This window comes from Helianthus annuus, chromosome 9 (genome assembly GCF_002127325.2).
Source record: "Helianthus annuus cultivar XRQ/B chromosome 9, HanXRQr2.0-SUNRISE, whole genome shotgun sequence".
Classification (NCBI taxonomy): Eukaryota; Viridiplantae; Streptophyta; class Magnoliopsida; order Asterales; family Asteraceae; genus Helianthus; species Helianthus annuus.
In genome coordinates, this window is record NC_035441.2 from 145,817,375 (window position 1) to 145,838,480 (window position 21,106).

The following is a 21,106-nucleotide window of genomic DNA, read 5'->3' on the forward strand; positions in this document are numbered from 1 at the left end:
AGGTGATTTTGAGCTATTTCCGGGTTCTAAAAGGGAAGCTGATATTTTTATTATTCTAGAAGGCTCAAAATACTTTATTTATCATATTAGATCCGTATAAAAAGGTTTGGGGTCAAAAGGTTTTGTAAAACTCATTTTATAGCCTAAAAGGGCAAAATCGGCAATTACCGAATCAAGCTTAGAACTCTAGGTTACGATCAGCCTAAAAATAAATAAAAATCTCTAAAATCTCAAAATATTATATTACATCAGTGGGTAATAAGTTTGGTATTAAAAATTGGGTTTAGATAGGCTATATGCTAATCGTACGGTTAATTATCGAAAAGCTTCTTAATTACGCTAATGAGTATATCTCCTAATCTAGACCTCAAACTGATGTGAAATTTTATGGACATGCTTATAGATCAGTAATAAAGGTTTTAGTCCTTTCACATCTTCAAAAATATTGTTTTAACATTAAAGGGCATTATGGTCACATTTAGGCATTATGGAAACATGCGATGGTCTTTAATTCTAAAGAACCAAGTAGTATAACTTTGGGGGGTTATACTATCATATAACATGATCACAAAGGACCCTAAGGCATAAATAACTCAAGCTAATTCGGGTCAGAACTGAAAGTCAAAGCAAAGGTCAAACCTTGCGACTTTTGGTTGCGAACCGAGCCTATACTTAGAATTGTCGGGTTGAATCATGCTTAGACATGATCAACTAATATTTACCAAGTCACTAGAGTGACAAAACTGATTTTAAAGATTTTATATCATTAGTTATGAATTTTATTTAAAACCAACCCGATTGACTTTAATTTGACCCGACAATTAAACTAAGTAAACGTGGTAATTAGGAGATGCCCTTTAGAGGGTTAAACACCTACCTAATTACGATCACGTAGCCATGTTCAACGCGAACCATGGCTCAACCGATTAAAAGTCAAAGTGTTTATCGATAACGCTTGACTTTTCGGTTTAAACGCTAAACAAATAACTAAGCATGAAAGGAATCACTTACAAAAGTCCAAAGGACTTGGAAGAGGTTCTCAAGAAGCTCAAGACCCTCAAGGAATGCAGAGAATTCAGAAAGAATGAATGGTGCAATGAAACCCAAATCAAAGGGGGGTATTTATAGGATTTTGAGAGCCGTTAGGATCGTTCCTCGATAAACGGGATTCGATCTCAGCCCTACAAGTATACCCACTGATTTAGAAAACCATGGGTGTCCCTAATTCAGCCCATAAAATCAAGAATTGTGAGAGGGAAGCAAAACCACAGCTGGTTTTTAAAATTCTGGAACTGGGCAAGCTATACGGACCGTATGGTCCTGTATACGGTCCGTAAGGGACCTGTACAGCACATGCAATCTTTCAAAACTTGACAGTTTTGGCCCCTGCACCTCCAAAAGTCATTTCCGACACTTCTAAGGCCCGATAAACCATTTTTTAAGACTCTAAAATGATGCCTAAGCATAGGGAACATGAAACATGCTCAAAAACATGCCGGATGTCGGTTCGTTCGGTTGTACGGTCCCGTTGTTCGGCTAATTACGACGAAACACGGACGGACGCTAAAAACGATCCAAATTACGCGACGAATGGAATTTTATCAAGCCAAACACTAAAATAAAATATTTTAGTGCTTACATAAATTTTTGGGTGTCCGGGGATATACAGAATGCAAGATATGCGCGAAAATGCAAACTTGTGCGCTTTTTGACACTTTTAGTCCCTGCATGACATAAAAGTTTATTTTTGCGCACCAAACACCTCTAAGCCTATATCTAAGCTATATTAAGGTTAAATTGAGTATTCTAAACTCATGGTAATATTCCGGAAGGTCCGATACCTTACGAATTGACATACTTTTGCGGTTTGACGCTTTTAACCCCTCGCATACGAATATTGTCATAACTTTCTCATACTTCATCGAAACCTTGTGAAATTTTTATCACACATTCTTGTGAGTATAATTAACCATTACAAAGCTTTGGGTTTGTTAAAAGATCACTCAGAGGTATACTTTAAACATGTTGACACATTTAGCCCCTGTAGTTTGTACTTCCTCACTTTCTTTCACATTTAGCTTCGTATGATCCATGATTTATTCGTTTAAGGGTATAAACATCATGTAGGGTTATTGAAAGGCATATTTATCCGTTGTTGACATTTTGAACCCTTACGTTCACATACTTTCCTTGTTTGTCAACCTTAGTCCTTCATACGTGATCTTTCACACGTTTAAAGCTTATGACACGTGTCAATACATTATTGGACATAAATTTTCGAGGTGTTACAAAAGTCTAAGCGGGTGTTTAGTCCGCTTGACTTACGACTCTACATAAGCACTAAACTAAAAAGCGACGAGCTAAACATGCCAAAGCATGTTTAGTTAAGTTAGAAAACAGGTTTTGATATCAAAACAAACGGTTTTGATATCCTAGAGTAGTTTGGTTACAAAATACGCGAGAATACGCATTTTGGCTGAAACTACGACTCGCCACTGAGCCTAGATAACGTGGTAATCAGTAGGTATAGTCACTAGGGACTATAACCATCGTGATTACGCTCACGTTATGAAGTTCAAACGAACTTCGCGTTGACCATAAACTGGTCAAAGCAGAAAGTCAAACACAGTTTGACTTTAACGATAGAAACGAACGAAAAACGCGAAAGAATACTTACAGAAGGTCCCCGCAAGATTCGAACCCGATTCACTCTCAGGTAGAAAGCACAAACTTCCACTTAGAGAGTGTAGAATCAGATTCAAATGTGAGGGAAATGAGTGAAGGGTGGGGGGTATTTATAGAATTTTCACAACCGTTAGGATCGTTTCTTGAAACCTGAGCTTCGATCCAAGCCCTACACATCATACCCACTGATTTGAATACCATGGGAGCCTTCAAACCAGCCCATAGAATGGCCAAAACCATGAGCATAAGTGTGTAACAGCTGGAACAAGCTGGAAAACACATTCTGCTGATCTGGGAGGTCCTTACGGACCGTATGGAGATGTGCTTACGGTCCGTAAGCCTTGTGCAGATCAGCCAAGTTTGAAAAATGGCAGAACAGGCCCCTAAAGCCCCAAACTTGATTTTTAAGCATTTTTGGCACGTTTAAACCCCGTTAACCCCATTTTAAGGCTCAAAAATGAAGTTAAAGTATAGGGAACTTAAAATGTGCTCAAAAATATCTCGGATGTCGGCTCGTTTGGTCGTACGATTGCGTTGTTCGGTTAATTACGACGGGAGGCGTAACGAACGCAAAAACGATCCAAATTGCGCGACGAATGGATTTTTATTATGCCAAACACTAAAACATAATATTTTAATGCTCACATAAATTTTTGGATGTCCGGATGTATTCAGAACGTAAGATATGCGCGAAAATGCAAACTTATGCACTTTTTGACGCTTTTAGTCCCTATTGACCAATAAAGTTTGTTTTAGCATACCGAACCCCTCAAAGCCTATTTCTAAGCTATGTAAAGGTTATTTAGGGTATGTTTAACTTATGATCAAGTACCGGAATGTTCGTTACCATACAAATCGGTATAGTTTCGCAGTTTGACACAAATAGTCCCTGCGATCGAACAAACTTGATTTCAACACACCAAACCATCCAAAACTTATTTCTAAGTTATGTGGAGGTTATTTAAGGTATGTTAAGCCTATTTCACTATTCCGGAGTGTTTGTTGCGTTAAACTGGTTATATTTACGCATTCGTGCGCATATAACCTTCCAGAAAGTGATTTAGAGCTTGAAATCGGAATCGAATCGAATTGCAAAATCACCAAACACAAATACTCACATAATAACACAAAAACACATATAATAACACCAAAGCACATTGTTTTATTAATAATCAACATTGTTTTACATCGCACCACGACTACAGAACACAGTTGTCACATTGCCCTTCCAACAATTTGTAACTACTCTTCAACTTGGGTCTTTTGTATCGAGATTCATGATCAGTTTTACGATGTGTGTGACGCTGTGCTTCTATTGCAGTCTCATAATGCGTCATGAACTCAACAAGAGTATCTTTCGAATTGCACACTTGACCAAAAAAATGATTCTCACTCTCCAACCTGAATGTCGTTCGCATAAGACCAGACATCTGCTCCATTCTATATTATGCAGGGATCCAAGATTCCCTAAGTGCAAAAATATCAGATAGCCAGTCATTATCTTCTAAATTGAATTCTGCGATAACAGCTTCCCATTCTGATTCAAACTCTTCAGGTGTGAGAATATCCGTCCACACAACACCACAAATACGTTCTTTAAAATTGGTGGAATTGCATAGCCTAACACCAACCTATAAATAACACGAAAACGCCATGCATAAATAAAAAAAACAAAAGAAAAAACTTAATTAAAAAAAACAGTAACAAGGTACAAAACGCCATGTATTTTAAAACGCAGTGTATCCTAAAACGCCAAAGATAAAAAAAAAAAGCATAACAACTTTCAGAGAAAGTTTATGCATCACATGCCACATGCATAACCAATGCCTTATGTCAACAAATGCAACAGAAATAGCCTTCTTCATCGTTGGATCTTGGTTAGTGACAACAACTTTTGGTTGAGAACCAACAGCTGTTAGAAAAACTCTTAACAACCAAATATACGTATCAGCAGTTTCCGACGCCGACAATGCTGCACCAAATGTAACATTGCAGTGATGATTGTCTAAACCAGTGAACGGTACAAACACTATAGAGTATCTACATATGAAAACGCCATGAGAAATGAAACAATAATAAAACGCCATTGAATGTAAACTAGTAAAACGCCATTGCATGTAAGCTAATAAAACACCATTGCATGTAAAATATAAAACGCCATTGCATGTAAATTAATAAAACGCCAAAAACAAAGAAGTTGAATTATAAAATATTACTTGTTGGAACGATACGTCGCGTCAAATGAAATCACATCACCAAACACGTGGTAATTACGTTTGGCTTGATCGTCACACCAAAAAAGATCCTTCAAACGATTCTCTTCGTCTGTGATGTAATCATACGAGAAATTAGGCTGGGACTGTTTTTTTTTTCATTCAAATGTTTCACAACCATATCGGCGTCATATTCCCCTATGAACAAGTTAATTTGCCTCTTATAGTTCTTAAATTCAACTTTGCTTGCACCCACGTCCCCAAAACCACCAAAACAAGTCTTCATAACATTAAACGCCTTGACATGACCCAAATTCAGCTTAGACATGCTGTGTATAACATGCTTCTGGAGCTGAGTGAGGTGTCATTCAGTTGGGAGAAAATGCTTATCAGGACGTTCAACAAGTTCATGATTGTGCTCCTCGACAAACTTATACACCTTCCAAAATCCATCCTCAAAAAGTACACATAACAGTGCACCACAATCAGTCCTCTTTGAAAAGTTAGATCGCATTACTCGCTCCTTTTGATTGGGGTCCAACGTATCAACCTTCTTGTCCTTATATACACTAGCTCTCGTACACAAGAAATACTTAATATGTAAGACACCTTTAGAGTTTGTCTTTGTAGTCCCTTTCCTGACTGAAAACCTACACTCCTTGGCATACTTAACATATATTGAATAACAATCATCAAGGCTTGAGAATACCATGTCCTTTTTGAGCTTTAATTATTCACTGACGTCAGGAATGATAAATGGTAATCCAGTTTTGGGGCAATGCCTTTGACTCGAGGAAGAGACTTCGTCTGAGAAAACACAGGGGGAACAGGAAAATCAGAAAAACAGAGTGATGTTTCGTAATAACATTATACATTAAAACGCCATTAATTGAATAATAAACAAGACATAATAAACACATAATTTAAAAACGACATGATAAAAAAGCCAGGAGATGAATAATTAAAAACACTTAACAACATAAATAATTAACATAATATAACATCATAATGAAAACACCAACATTAACAAAACTAATGTTTACACAAATTAACAAAATAGTAATAACTGATATTCACAAAGACTACTAAATAAAATTCAAAACTAATCAAATAGAAGAAAAACGCCAATGATCATAAAAACATAAGAAATACACTAGAATGTAAATGACAGTTAAAATTAATATCGAAAACTCCAATTGCAGTTCTTCATAATAGATTAAATATCAATTAAAACGCGATTAAATTGCATAATTGAATTAACGCTATTGAAAATCATACAATACATTATAAAAATAATAATACAAAAAACGCCATAGAACAATGATAAAAGAACAAAACGCCATATCTGTTGCATGATTTACTGGAACGAAAAATAGAAAACGCCAACGAATTTTACTTTGTCGAACAGAATCCACGTTAAACGCCATAGATCTGAGAAAGCTTGCAAAGGAGGTAACAGCTAACAATAAATCTTTGGAGTTTTAATTGAAAGAGATCGTTGGAGTTTTAATTTGAAAGAAATATATAACGCAAATAAGGAGGGAACGAATAAAAGGACAATCGTACCCCCGTATAACAATTAGGCCCCCCTGCCACATGTTGGGCCAGGATCCGTTCTCGCCGTTCTCACACTTTTCACCGTTCTCTCCTGAACCAGTTTCTATATATATATATATATATATATATATATATATATATATATATGGTAAGGTTCATGCGAGAACCACCCTTATTGCGAGAACCGAGAACCAATGTGAACACAAAATAAAATCTAAAAAAAATCAAAAAAGTACTCAAATTTTTTTTAAAAATCACTATATTTCGTTACCAAAAAAAACTTTTTTTTCGAGTAACAGTTATCCATGCACATGTGCATATGTATCATTACTTCGACAAATTCGGTAATACGTTATCAGGAATAGACAATTGCACTTTTATTTACAATACCATTTGTAATTAACTACTTTTTACATTACCAATATTCAAAATGCACATGTGCGTCATTAGGTATAATCATGATATAACGTATTTTGGTACAAAAAGTTTGTGATTTTGAACGGAGAAGTAGGCCCATATACATGTTTTTTGGTTAGTTATATCTAGTGGTTGATGGTTTGGTTATAATTGTCAATTTATAATGTAATATGTTGATTGGATGGTATAAACGGTGTTTACATACATCTAATAAAGTGAAAATATTTGTAATGGTATTGTATTATGGATGGTATGAGGTAATGGTATTGTATTGTATTATGGATGGTATGATAGATGAAAGGGAAAGTGTATTCAAAGTAGTGTACCAAAACACCTTATTTCATGTTGATACATATAGATGCACATGTGTATTTCTAATATTGGTAATGTAAAAACTATTGTATTACACAAGGTAGTGTAAATGAAAGTGCAATTGTCTAATATTTGTAATGAATTACTGAATTTGTCAAAGAAATTACAAAAATGCACATGTGCACGTTTGTGTATTAGGGATGAAATGATAGATGAAAGAGAAAGTAGTGTACCAACACATCTTATTTCATGTTGATACATATAGATACACATGTGCATTTCTTATTTTGTTAACGTAAAAAGTAGTGTATTACACGTGGTAGTGTAAATTAAAGTGCAATTGTATAATATTTGTAATGAATTACGGAATTTGTCAAAGAAATGATACAAATACACATGCGCATGGATAACTATGACTCGAATTTTTTTTTATTATAAACGAAATATAGCGATTTTTCCAAAAAAAGTAGTAAAAAAACATTTTTGGGTGTTTTTTAGATTTTTTTAGGTATTACTGTTTGTGTTCACACTGGTTCTCGCAATAAAGAGTGGTTCCTAACGGATCCTTCTCCTATATATATATATATATATATATATATATATATATATATATATATATATATATAGGGTAGGGATATGGTAAAAAGTGTCTAAAATGTAAGAAGGGTAAGAAGTGTTTTAAACCATTGGATATTTGATCTAATGGTTGAGATCAATAGGGTATAAAAATGCAAATTGTGTTTTAATTAGAGGGACCTTATGTAAAATTGAAGGGCAAGAGTGTCTTTTTCAATGTTTAGAATATGGTAACCATATCATACACGACCAAAACCTCCTACATTCACTCCTTTTTCCTTAAATATAGGAATTAATGATTCACCTTAATTGTAGGAGGTCTTTGGTTACATATTCGTCACACATTATCATAAAGAGAACTGTAATCAGATTCATGGCGTGGTGTTTTAAAACAACTGGATAAAATTGACTATGATTCAAGTCACGGTGTTTTATCTGGAGACCTTGTTCATGGCGTGGTGTTTTAAACATCTATGATTCAAGTCATGGTGTTTTATCTGGAGACATTGTTCATGGCGTGGTGTTTTATCAAAACAAAACATTCCCAAATTTTAAAACACCATGACTATGATTCAAGTCATGGTGTTTTATCTGGAGACATTGTTCATGGCGTGGTGTTTTAAACATCTATGATTCAAGTCATAGATAAAACACCACACCATGAACAATGTCTCCAGATAAAACACCATGACTTGAATCATAGTCAATGTCTCCAGTTTTTTAAAACACCACGCCATGAATAATGTATGATTCAAGTCATAGATAAAACACCACGCCATGAACAATGTCTACAGATAAAACACCATGACTTGAATCATAGTCAATGTCTCCAGTTTTTTAAAACACCACGCCATGAACAATGTATGATTAAAAGATGTTGCGATTAAAAGATGATGAAGAATATAAAACAATCAGATGTATAATGTTTCCTAAAATTTCTCCTAATTCAAAATTCGATTCAAACCTTCAAAAACTCATCGGCAGTTTTTTTTTACGGTTATTCTTGGAAATCAATTAAATGATAAAAATATCAAATTACTAATATACCCTTTTGAATTAATTAGGATAAAGGACACTTGTCATTCCCAAATTATTTCTCACACTTCTCACAAAAGTCCCACTTTTTACAGAATCCTCTACCTATATATATATATATATATATATATATATATATATATATATATATATATATATATATTAGGATCATCCCCCCAATTCCTTAGTTTCATCCCCTTTGTCCCATCCTCACACCAATCCTACGTAGCGCTTACGTGACAGATTATCTTCCAAGGAAGGTCCATCACCATACCGCATAGCCTAAGATAGTGATAAGTGGGAATGCACGTCAATTTAACAAAGGAGAAATTGACACAACTTTAGTTAATAGAATAGTGCTCATTTTCAACTTGTCTGAATAGTGATATTGACTTTTTTTTAAATTTGTTTTTAGTTTCAGTTACGACCTTATAGTATAAATAATATCCGTTTTTTAACCCTATAGTTTATAACACTTACCAACTTGCGTGAACGGTAACTTTGACTTTATTATAAGTTTTTATTACACGCCTTGTACTATAAATAATATACGTTTTTTAACCATATAGTTTTGTTTTTTTCTTATAGTTTTCGTTCGTTCGTTTTTTATAAGGACTATATATATATATATATATATATATATATATATATATATATATATATATATATATATAGGGAAAGGTTAACATACAAAAAGGCTTATCCTACATTACATACGCGACAAGCGTAACCGTCGGATCAGGGTATAATCACGCATGAAAGTCAAAAATCACGCATGGGAACACAAAAAAACGCATGGGATCAGTTTTTTTTTATAATCATGCATGGAAGTTAAAATCACGCACGTTATTTTCGATCAAAATTGTAATTACGCATGTTATACACTTGGTCGCGTACGATAATGTACAATAAGGCCTTTTGTACATTATACTTTCTCTCTCTCTCTCTCTCTCTCTATATATATATATATATATATATATATATATATATATATATATATATATATATTAGGATCATCCCTCCATTTCTTTAGTTTTATCCCCTTTGTCCCATCCTCACACCAATCCTACGTAGCGCTTACGTGACGGATCATCTTCCAATGAAGGTCCATCACCATATCGCATAGCCTAAGATAGTGATAAGTGGGAATGCACGTCAGTTTAACAAAGGAGAAATTGACACAACTTTAGTTAATAGAATAGTGCTCATTATCAACTTGTCTGAATAGTGATATTGACTTTTTTTTTAAATTTATTTTTAGTTTCAATTACGACCTATAGTATAAATAATATCCGTTTTTAACCCTATAGTTTATAACACTTACCAACTTGCGTGAACGGTAACTTTGACTTTATTATAAGTTTTTATTACACGCCTTGTACTATAAATAATATACGTTTTTAACCATATAGTTTTGTTTTTTTCTTATAGTTTTCGTTCGTTCTTTATAAAGACTAAATAAACGGTTGCGTTAATTTTTTTTTTCTTCGCTTCAATTTTGAAATATTTATATTATTGGTAGAGTCGTTTAGAGCTTTACATCTATGATATATATTAGAGAATTAATTTGGATTTTATCTTTTGGTTGCTTTATCGAGTGTCGCTACCGTACTGATATCGTAACGAAACGAACAAACACTGACGGAATCCCTGTCGCGTAGTGCGGGGGAATTTTGCTAGTAATTGTATAGAAACTAAAAAAGTAGGACAAAAGGTATTTAAAATTTTCAAAGGGCAATTCATATATGATAATAATGAAACAGGATGAACAGTAGTTATTTATTATTAAATTAAATTTAAAATTATTAAAATTAGAATTAATAATGAAACAGAATTTAAAATTAGAATTAAGAGATGAGTAAATGGTATCGGGTGTAGGTACTGATCTCAAATTTACCAAACCGGTGTATTTTTGGTACTGGTTCTACACAGGTATTCACCGGTTTTTACCCTCAAATACCGGTGTCATACCAGTACCGACCGGTACCGAACCGTACATAATGAAGAGTAGTGATTTATTATTAAATTAAAATTAGAATTAGAATTATTTAAAATTAGAATTAAGAGATAAGCAAATGGTATCGGGTATAGGTACCGGTCTCAAATTTACCAAACCGGTGTATTTTCGGTACCGGTTCTGCACAGGTATTCACCGGTTTTTACCCTCAAATACCGGTGCCGTACCAGTACCGACCGGTACCGAACCGTACCATACTAGGTATATACGGTACCGGTACCCACTTTTGGGGATTTTGGTAATGGTATTTTCGGTACCGGTTGGTACCGAGCTCATCAAATCCTGTAGCAACGCAGCAATGCAAGTAATTGCACCATTTAGATTACTTTTCATACACACAGTAAGTAAACTGTATTTCGTTTGAATGAGGTTTTATATACACAATGACTGATTTTGCTTACTTTTTTGTTTTTTTTCTGTAATGAATGAATTGTAGCATGTAAAATTAACTTGAATATTTAGAATATTGATGAGCAAATTGTATCAAATCCTGTAAACGAACCGGTATCGTATCGGTACCAAATTTAATATACCAAATCATTTTCGGTACCAATTTGTTACCCACTTTTTGGCATTTTCAGAATCGTTACTTTAGGTTCGACACCGGTCTAGCACCATACCTGTATTTATTGATTTTTACCTTCAAATACCATACCGTATTGTACCGAGAATTTTCGGTGCCGGTACCTAATTTCGATGATTTTCCAGATTGGTACTTTCGCTTCCGTTACCAGTACCGAGCTCATCCATATTTTAACGTGTTAGCACCATAATAACTGAACTGAAAACAACCGAATTTCCAACGTGTAGGACATGTGGGTCCTATTATTATATAGTAGGTTAGTTAAAATCGTTTTTTTATGACGGAGTGATTATCCTTACCACATAATTTTATTTATGTTTTAATATTCGGTATCTGTTTTTTGTAGTCATTGGGTCCCGCCGCAACGCACGGGAGGAAAATAACTAGTTTTTATAATAAGGGTATACTAGATACTAAGCCAGTAGCCGACGGGTTACTATCGCACAAATATCTGACAGGTATAGAGTTGGATATAAAACATAATTTTATATCCGAATATATGTTTAATTTTTTTTGAACGGCAAATAACGACGTGCCAACCACCGTGACATCGAGCGCTGTGGCCAAGGTCGACTACTCGACTGCCGCCCGTCTCTTGGCTCTCCCAGATGCGCGGAAACCCGACCTCCACCCGCACGAAGGCACGACAGTGGAATAATCGGTAAAACCTCGCCTCCCATCCAAGACAAAACGGCGCCACCCGTATTCGCTCTTCACCTGGATGCATCAGAAAATAATGTGGAGAGTGGGAGTCAAACCTGGAACACAAAAAACACCAAATTTTTCCCCAACTACTCCACCACTACCCCATTCGCTATGATTAAATAATTATTACACGTCTCATTACCACGTACCTACTTGAAATAGATTATTTAAGGCATGTTCCACATTTTTTGCTATAGATATTTTGGCAAGATGTTTTTAAACATTGTACTACCGACAACTTCTTTATTAAAGATGTTGGCTGAAGATTGATTGCTTTGAATTATTAAAGTTATCCAAAATTAGCTTTTACATTGATTGCTTTGAATTTTTAAGTGTCCTATTAGGTTGCACGGTATGAAAGGGGAGGACAGTCCGTCCTCCAGCAAAGCCGGTGTCGACCCCATTCCGCCCCCCCCCCGGTCCTCCGTCCCGTCCTTAACGTCCATTTTCAGACGGTGGCGACGGTCTGCAATGGTGGGCCCTCTTTGTTTTGTTTGTTTGTTTGGTTGTGTTAGGGACTTGTACATTAGGCTTCAATACTTGTACATAGGGTATAGAAATTAAAAAAAAATAAAAAAAGTGGTGGGGTAGGATCATCCTCCCATACCCTCTAGTGACCATCCTTGGGAGGACTATGACGTGGCGCCTACGTGGCGGATGGTCCTCCAAGGATGGGATGTCACCATACCCTCTAGCCTTATAGGTGTATATACAATCCGTATTGAATTGTTAAAGTGTGAGGATAGATTCCCTGATGTGCGAATAAAATCCCCATTATTAAAGTTATCCAAAATTCCAAAACAGATTTATTTAAATTAAACTTGATTCAGTTGGCTTGGCTAAAGATTCACTGTTTTAAATTATTATTCCATGTGTAAGTAGCATTAAAGGGGTGTGAATGAGCTTGATAACGTCTTTAGTATCGTCGCCTTGGGTATTAAAGGGGCATGAAAAAACGGAGGTATTTCTAGTATAATGCCAAATGAGGAGAAAAAAATTGGAAAGTAATGATTAAAACAGCATTAATGGTCGTTAACTATTACACATTTTTGAAAGGGCATTATGGTGCTGATGTGCCGGAAAATGCCCCTTAGAGGGCATTAACCATTACGAAAAAACATGGTTCCTGCTTGGATATGACCGTTAGAATGCGCACGAACCAATTGTAGCCGTTCGGAACGGATACATAGCCGTTTATAGTCTTTATATGACCATTGGGACCGGTTTTTAACTCCCAAAACAAGTATAAATAGTTGTGGGATATATTGGTTGATTACCTAACTCAGAAAACACTTAAACGAATTAAAAAAAAACGTAAAAAATACTCTCGATTTACTCAAGTTTCACATTTTCTAACTTTTACAATTTCTTAAGTTCTTATACATTTGATATGACAAGAAAATCAACATTATCCGTTGGTGTCGGTTCTCCATGTGCCTCGTTTTATACATTATTGACGTTAGAGTAAATTGCCATTTTAGTCACTGAGGTTTGGTCAAAATTGCCATTTTAGTCCAAATAGTTTTTTTCTCCTCTGGGTCCCTGACTTTTGAGTAAATTACAAAAATCGTCCTTTATGTTGACATTAGATTGCAAAGTTGGTCCTTTATCTTCAAAAAGTACAAAAAACTTACTCAATGTTTGCAAATCTTTACACGTTATGCCCTTTAGCCCTAACTTAGTTAGTTTTTATGGTTAAATCAAACCAAATGGACCCTATGCAAGGGTATTTTGGTCATTTTACCAATTTTTATAATTCTAATATTTTAAACAAACTGAACTATATATTATATATTATATTATATAATATATATACAATACAGTCTCTCTCTCTCTCTCTCTCTCTCTAAAACACATACACACACTCTCTCTATACTCTCTCTCTAAAACACACACCAACCCTCACCACCACCTCTCGGTCCCGCCACAGCCACCTGCCATTACCCACTCCCCACCCCCACCCCCACCCCCACCCCCACACCACCATTGTCACACCACCTGCCCACTCCTGCACAACACTTCTTTCCACCCAAGATTCGAACCCCAAAAAAACTTCACCCACTTTATTCTCAACTGAACCATTCCAAAACGAGATCATATCTTTTATGCATAATTGACCCACTGTCTCAGACCCAATACAAAACAATCACATGTTCACCACTCACCAAAATCTAAGATCCAGGTTGTAAAAAATTTCCTAATTTAATGTGACAACATAATATTAGACACGAATCCCCTTAGTAGACCCTCAATTCAATTACAACACACCCACATCCATAATCTTTAAATTTCCCTAGTAAAGTCTCAAACTTTGACTGCAAACCCCCAATTTTCATTCAAAAATGGCAGCAGAACCTACAGATCTCAAAACCCCTATAATTTCTTCGCCAGTCATTTGTTTAAACCCCACGAAAACTCTCACCCCCACGAACGAAATCCCTCACAGCCGTCGGCGCCTTTCTTCTCCTCCATAGATTTGGGCGGTGGGTGGTGGTTGGGAGTGATGTGGTGGCAGGTGGGGCGGTAGAGAATAGTGATGATGAGAGTTGTGGTGTTGGTGACGTTGAGAGTTGTCGTCGAGAACTGGCCGGAACTATGGCGGTGGATAATATATTAATGTGAACAGAGCTATGGCGGTGGTGCCGGCGGCTGATTTGTGGACGGCGGTGGTGTCGGCGACAGATTTGTGGACGATGGTGGTGCAGGCGTCGGATTTGTGCACAACGATGGGTCTGTTACATATATATATATAGAGAGAGAGAAAGAGTTTGTAGAGAGAGAGAAAGTTAAGGGAAAGAGATGGGTTTTTATTATTTATTTTAGTGTTTAGGTTAAAATGACTAAAATATCCTTGCATGTGGTCCACTTAGTCATATTTAACCATAAAAAACTAACAGAGTTAGGGCTAAAGGATATCACGTGTAAAGATTTGCAAACATTGAGTACGTTTTTTTGTACGTTTTGAAGATAAAGGACACACTTTGCAATCTAATGTCAACATAAAGGACGATTTTTGTAATTTACTCCCGACTTTTTTTCATTTTCTTGCTATTTTGATCATATTGTCTAACTCAGTCTAAAAATCTTGTTATAACCAGGGGTATTTTTGGCATAACTGTTGTGTAGTGATAACCAGGGGTAGTTTACAACATAATTTATAAACCTCATAATAATTTAATGCCAAATATATCTCTGATTATAACCTGGTTTTTAGACTAAGTTAGGCAATGAGATCAAAATGGAAAGAAAAAGGAAACGTCATGGACCCAGAGGAGAAAAAAAAACTATTTGGACTAAAATAATAATATGGAAAAAACTCAGGGACTAAAACGGTAATTTACTATTGACGTTATGAAAAGCTTGTATAGCTTTCCAAATTAGTGACTTTACTGACCATAACCACCATAGTGTGTGAGTGTGTCTATACTCTATTATTATTATAGTGTGTCTATACTCTATTATTATTAATAATAATTAACTTATGTATTTTAATTATTTTATTTATATACAGAACTACTACTATAAGGGGACTAGGGGTGGTTCACTAGTGATAGAATCCATCACTCCCACTATTCAATCAAGTCATGCCATGTCATCAATCAAATTTCCATCACTAGTGATAGAAATGTAGGAGGGGTGGAATCACTAGTGATGGAATTCTATCACTCCTTCCCAATTTTTTTTAATTTTTTATTTTAAATTAGAAATTAACAATAAAACACTAAAATTAAAAATTTCATTAATTTTAAAACATACTACTTCAATTTCACATAATAGAAACATACATTTAAAAAAAAAAAAAAAAAAAAAAACCCTACTCGAATTTAACATACTAGAAACATACAATTTAAAAAAAAAACCTACTCCTCGTCCGAATCCGGAAACTCCAAACCTAGAGAACCAACTAGTTCAATTAAATCGAATCTCAACCGAAAGTGAGTTTCTTCGTTACACAATTGTAAATTGATATCTTGTGGAACTTGAACTTGTGTAGGAGGATCTGGTACCCAATCCGGGGATATTGCACGTCCGTCGTGTTTGATCAACATATTGTGCAATATGATACATGCATACACTATGCTATGTATTGCTTTCTTGGTCATCGAAAGAACCGGTCGGTGTAGTATACCCCATCTACCCTTTAAAACACCAAATGCCCTCTCAACATCTTTTCTTGCCGATTCTTGCAATTTTTTGAATGCCTTTTCTTTAGCCTCGACAGGAAATGAGAGAGCTTTCACAAAAACAGACCAAGACGGGTAGATACCATCCACAAGATAAAAGCCTCGTCTGTAATGTCGACCGTTAACATAGAAAGGAGAGGAAGGTGCGGTACCATCCGTTACGCTTTGGAACAACGGCGACGTGTGCAACATATTGATGTCGTTGTTTGAACCTGGAACACCGAAATACGAATGCCAAATCCATAAATCATTCGACGCCACCGCTTCTAGTATGATGGTTGGTCTTTTGATGTCTCCCCTCACATACGCCCCTCGCAACTCTCTTGGACAATTTTTCCACTCGATATGTGTACAATCGATGCTACCGAGCATCCCGGGAAAATGCCATCTAGCCTCATGTGCGGCGTAAATACGTGAGATGTCGTGGCTCGTCGGTTTACGTAAAAACTCGTTAGCATACAACTTAATGACCGCATTGCAAAAAAATTGCAAACATTCACGTGAAGTTCTTTCATACATAGCTAGGTATTCATCATATTGATCGGGTGGGTTACCTGTCGCTAGTTGGCGAATGGTGGACGTGCATTTTTGTATCGGCGTGAAACTTGGTTTGCCCCTCGCATCGTAACCTTCTTGAAACCATTCCTCGCTTGCCTCGATGTCTCCAACAATCTTTAAAAATAATTCTTTGGGTAAACGAAAACGATCTCTAAACGTTTCGGCATTGTATAGCAGGTTTTCCACAAAATAATCGTTCATCAAAACTTCGTTGGCACTTATACGATCACGGTCGACCATCTTCTTCTTTGGGCGGGACGACTCGGCATCAAGCTCGTTATACACCGACACAAAATAGTTTTGCGTGTCGTTGTCGGAAGACGACTCGGTATCGGTATCGCTAGACATCGGAAACGTCGAATCCGTAGGGAATTCCATTTGAGAAAGATATAAAAATTGTGTGAAATGGGTTTAAAATGGTTTAAAAGATATAGTTTGGTGTGTGAAAAAATGGTTAAAATGTGGATATATATATATAGATAAAATGGATTATTATTTTTTTTATTAAAAGTTACCGTTTTAAAACGGTCAAGTTCAACAACGGTCGGATTTTTCAAAACTTTAACGAGTGATGGGTGTAACGCGTTATGTTTACAACGCGTGGAACATTGACCGGCGGCGGTGTTCCGTGGGAGTTCAACGCGTGATGAACTCTGATAACGGACCCGCCCCGAGTGGCCTAAGTAAACACATACATATATACCAATGATTACAAGGAAAATCATTGGTATGCCTAAAATAAGTGACACTAATAAAACAAAATTGTGGCAACTTATTCTTCAATAACATGTTCACAAATTATTTTTTAGAACCACTTGATTCTCGTCTTCACGGGTCTTCGTCAACTTCCTTTTGGAATCATCATTAAACCAATAATTATTTCATTCGAACCAGTGATCCTTCTTCACTTGCTTCAGTGGAATCCACTCTATTCATCATCATCCTTCTTTCTGCTCTCTCTTTTGTTTCCTCTCAATCACAATATGTGTTACCAGACCACTACTTCATTAACTGTGGATCAAACTCTGATATCAACTTCACCGGGAAGACATTCATCCGAGATGAAAACCCCGCTACCTTTTCAGTTTCTGGTGGCCGCAAGGCCATGCATAAAAACTCCACATCCAATACATCAGAAATCTACAAAACAGCTAGAGTTTTCACTCAGAAATCATGGTACGAACTCAAAGCAGATGCAAGCAACAGTTTCATGATCGTACGCCTTCATTTTTCCCCATTCTTTTCTGATGGATCCAAGTTCGACGTGTCAGTTTCTGGGTTCACCCTGTTATCCAATTTTAGTGTAGAAGAAAAAGAATCGATTGTAATCAGAGAACTTATAATCCGAATTCGATCTCATGGACGGTTTACAATTGAATTCACACCCTCCAGTGGCTCATCTTCTGCTTTTGTAAACGCCATTGAAGCTTTCACAGCACCATCTGGACCTTTCATGCAGGTCGCTCCTTCACCTCATATATCACCCGCCGGATATATTGGTGAAATGGATAACATATCATCATCTTATGCCTTCAGCCCAATATATAGAGTTAACATTGGTGTCCGAAGCATTGATCGTGACACTTTAAGAAGAAAATGGACACCAGATGATCCCTTCATCTTCAAAAGTGATCCAGCAAAAAATGTAACATTATCAGGCACGTTTAATCATAACGAATTTTGGGCAACCAAATACGATGCTCCTGCTGATGTATACAAAACAGCCAAAGAATTGACCACTAATTCGTCGGTGAATAATATTACATGGAATTTTGGAGTTAAGAAGAACGCCATGTACCTTGTTCGAGCTCATTTCTGTGACATTATAAGCCCAGGCCAAGACCCTCCTATTGGCTCCTTCAACTTCTTCATTTATGGCCAATATAATAAGGAGATTAATCCAGGTGAAAAGGTTAAAGCGCCACAAATTCCCTTTTATTATGATTTTGTGGTGGATTCTGTTGAGTCTGGGTTTGTGAATGTTAGTATTGGAGCCATTCCTGCTTCCAAACAACCAGTGTTATTGAACGGGCTCGAGATCATGGAGTTGTTGAAGAACTTGGGTATAGTTGGTATTCCGAAGATTTCGGGTGTAGATGATATTCAGAACAATGGGAAGAAAGTGGTTGGATGTGCTGTTGGAGTTGTAGTGTTGGTTTTGTTGATAGGTTTCTTCATCTGGTTGAAGTATCAAAAAAGGAAGCCCGTGGTAGAGACGAAAAGAGATACTAACACGGTACCATCAGACGATTGGAGTTCATGCATGACCAAAAATACAGAACTTATCATTGACCACCCACCACAAATTCTTAATTTGAATCTCAAGTTCCAGTTTGCGGATATTTTGCAAGCGACCAATAGCTTTGATGAGAGTTTAGTGATTGGAAAAGGCGGATTCGGGAAGGTCTATAAGGGAGCTCTTATAGATGGAAAGACAGTTGCAGTGAAACGATGCGAGAAAGGACAAGGGCAGGGTCGGCCAGAATTCGTGAAAGAAATTATGGTCTTGACGAAAATACGACACCAACATCTAGTTACTTTAATAGGGTATTGTGACGAAAAATCCGAGATGATACTCGTGTACGAATATATGGAAAAGGGTACTCTTCAAGATCATTTATGCAACACTGACAAAGACATCGAGAAGCTATCGTGGAGTCAAAGACTCGAGATCTGCATTGGCGCAACCCGGGGATTACATTACCTTCACACAGGTTTGGAACCAGGGATTATTCATGGTGATGTTAAGTCAACAAACATCTTGCTTAACGAAAATTATACAGCAAAAGTGGGTGATTTTGGGATATCTCGGTGGGATAACGACGAGGAAAGCGAGATGGATATCAAAGGGAGTTTCGGGTATTTGGATCCCGAGTACGTAAGTTGCCTGAAACTGACTCAAAAGTCAGATGTTTATTCTTTCGGGGTCGTTTTACTCGAAGTCCTATGCGCTAGGCCCGCACTTGATAACACGCTTCCTTTTAAGGAAGCAAATTTGGCGGACTGGGCGATGAACCATATAAAGGATGGGATGGTGGAGAAGATAGTTGACCCATATCTTGTAGACAAGATAAACCCGAATTCGTTAACAAAGTATTGGGAAACAGTTGACAAATGTTTGAAGAACACTGGAGACGAGAGACCGAGCATATATGATGTGTTGTGGGATTTAGAATACGCGTTGAAGTTTCAACAAATGGTGGTGGATAAAAAGGCATATGAAGATAGCACCATGAAGACGTCCTTGTTGTTGTCCAAGTCAATGATTAATCGCTTGCCTTCTAAATATAACAATGATGATTCTCAAGTAAAGGAGAACTCGGTCTCAAGTTACCCGAGTGAAAGCCAAGTGTTTTCGCAGTTGAAGATTGGTGAAGCTCCACAGTAAATATGATGGCTTTATATCTGTTAACACTATTTCATTATAAAATAAGCATTGTTTATCCTAATTTGTGCATTGTGATTATTTCATAATCTTTGATCTCTGGTGTATGTCATCTAATGCACAATTCTGCAAGAAACATTTGTGTCATCTAACCTTTAACGCCAAACAATTGACACAAATATTTAACTGCACAAATAGTTAGATATACCTGGGTTGGGTGTAGCCGTATAGAGCCGAGTAGTCCACAAGTATTTATCTGAAATAACTTATATCTACCCGAACTTAATTTCTCTAAGGGGAGTGGGGGTGGTCTGTGATGACACCCCCTATCACACGTGAATGAAGATTGCACACCGCCGCCATCACTCCCATCACTCGTGAAAAAAAGAATGCGTGGAGCGTATAACGCGTTGAACTTTGATGAATTTGAACGTTGGGCTTTAATTTATGACTGTTTTTCAACGGTAAACTTAAATAAAAAAAAAATAAATAACCTTTAAACCTTTTATATATACTTCTCCATTTTTTAACATTTCACCCACACCAAAACACAAACACATTTCACACAAATTTCTCAAATGGAGTTTCCTACAGATTCGACGTTTCCGGTGGATAGTGATAGCGATACCGAGTCGTCTTCCGACAATGAGACGCTAAAATATTTTGTGTCAGTGTATAACGAACTTGATACTAGTCCGTCCCGCCCAAAGAAGAAGATGGTAGACCGTGATCGTATACGTGCCAACGAAGTGTTAATGAACGATTATTTTGTGGAGAATCCGCTCTACAATACCGAAACGTTTAGAGATCGGTTTCGTTTACCAAAAGAATTATTTTTAAAGATTGTTGGAGACATTGAGGCAAGCGAGGAATGGTTTC

The 21,106-nt window shown here is 36.4% G+C and overlaps 2 protein-coding genes across 2 annotated transcripts; one reads left to right on the forward strand and one right to left on the reverse strand.

Moving 5' to 3' along the window:
• Positions 1–4,130: 4,130 nt before the first annotated feature.
• Positions 4,131–5,226, reverse strand: LOC110924233 (protein FAR1-RELATED SEQUENCE 2-like). The gene is made up of 3 exons (XM_022168264.1): positions 5,117–5,226; positions 4,491–4,725; positions 4,131–4,316 (listed from the first exon to the last, which is right to left on the reverse strand). Exons 1-3 carry the CDS (start codon positions 5,224–5,226, stop codon positions 4,131–4,133), a joined length of 531 nt encoding a protein of 176 aa, XP_022023956.1.
• A 12,176-nt stretch (positions 5,227–17,402) lies between these two features.
• LOC110923353 (probable receptor-like protein kinase At2g23200) lies at positions 17,403–20,291 on the forward strand. The gene has a single exon (XM_022167468.2). It carries the CDS (start codon positions 17,948–17,950, stop codon positions 20,228–20,230), a length of 2,283 nt encoding a protein of 760 aa, XP_022023160.1. The 5' UTR covers positions 17,403–17,947; the 3' UTR covers positions 20,231–20,291.
• Positions 20,292–21,106: the final 815 nt, after the last annotated feature.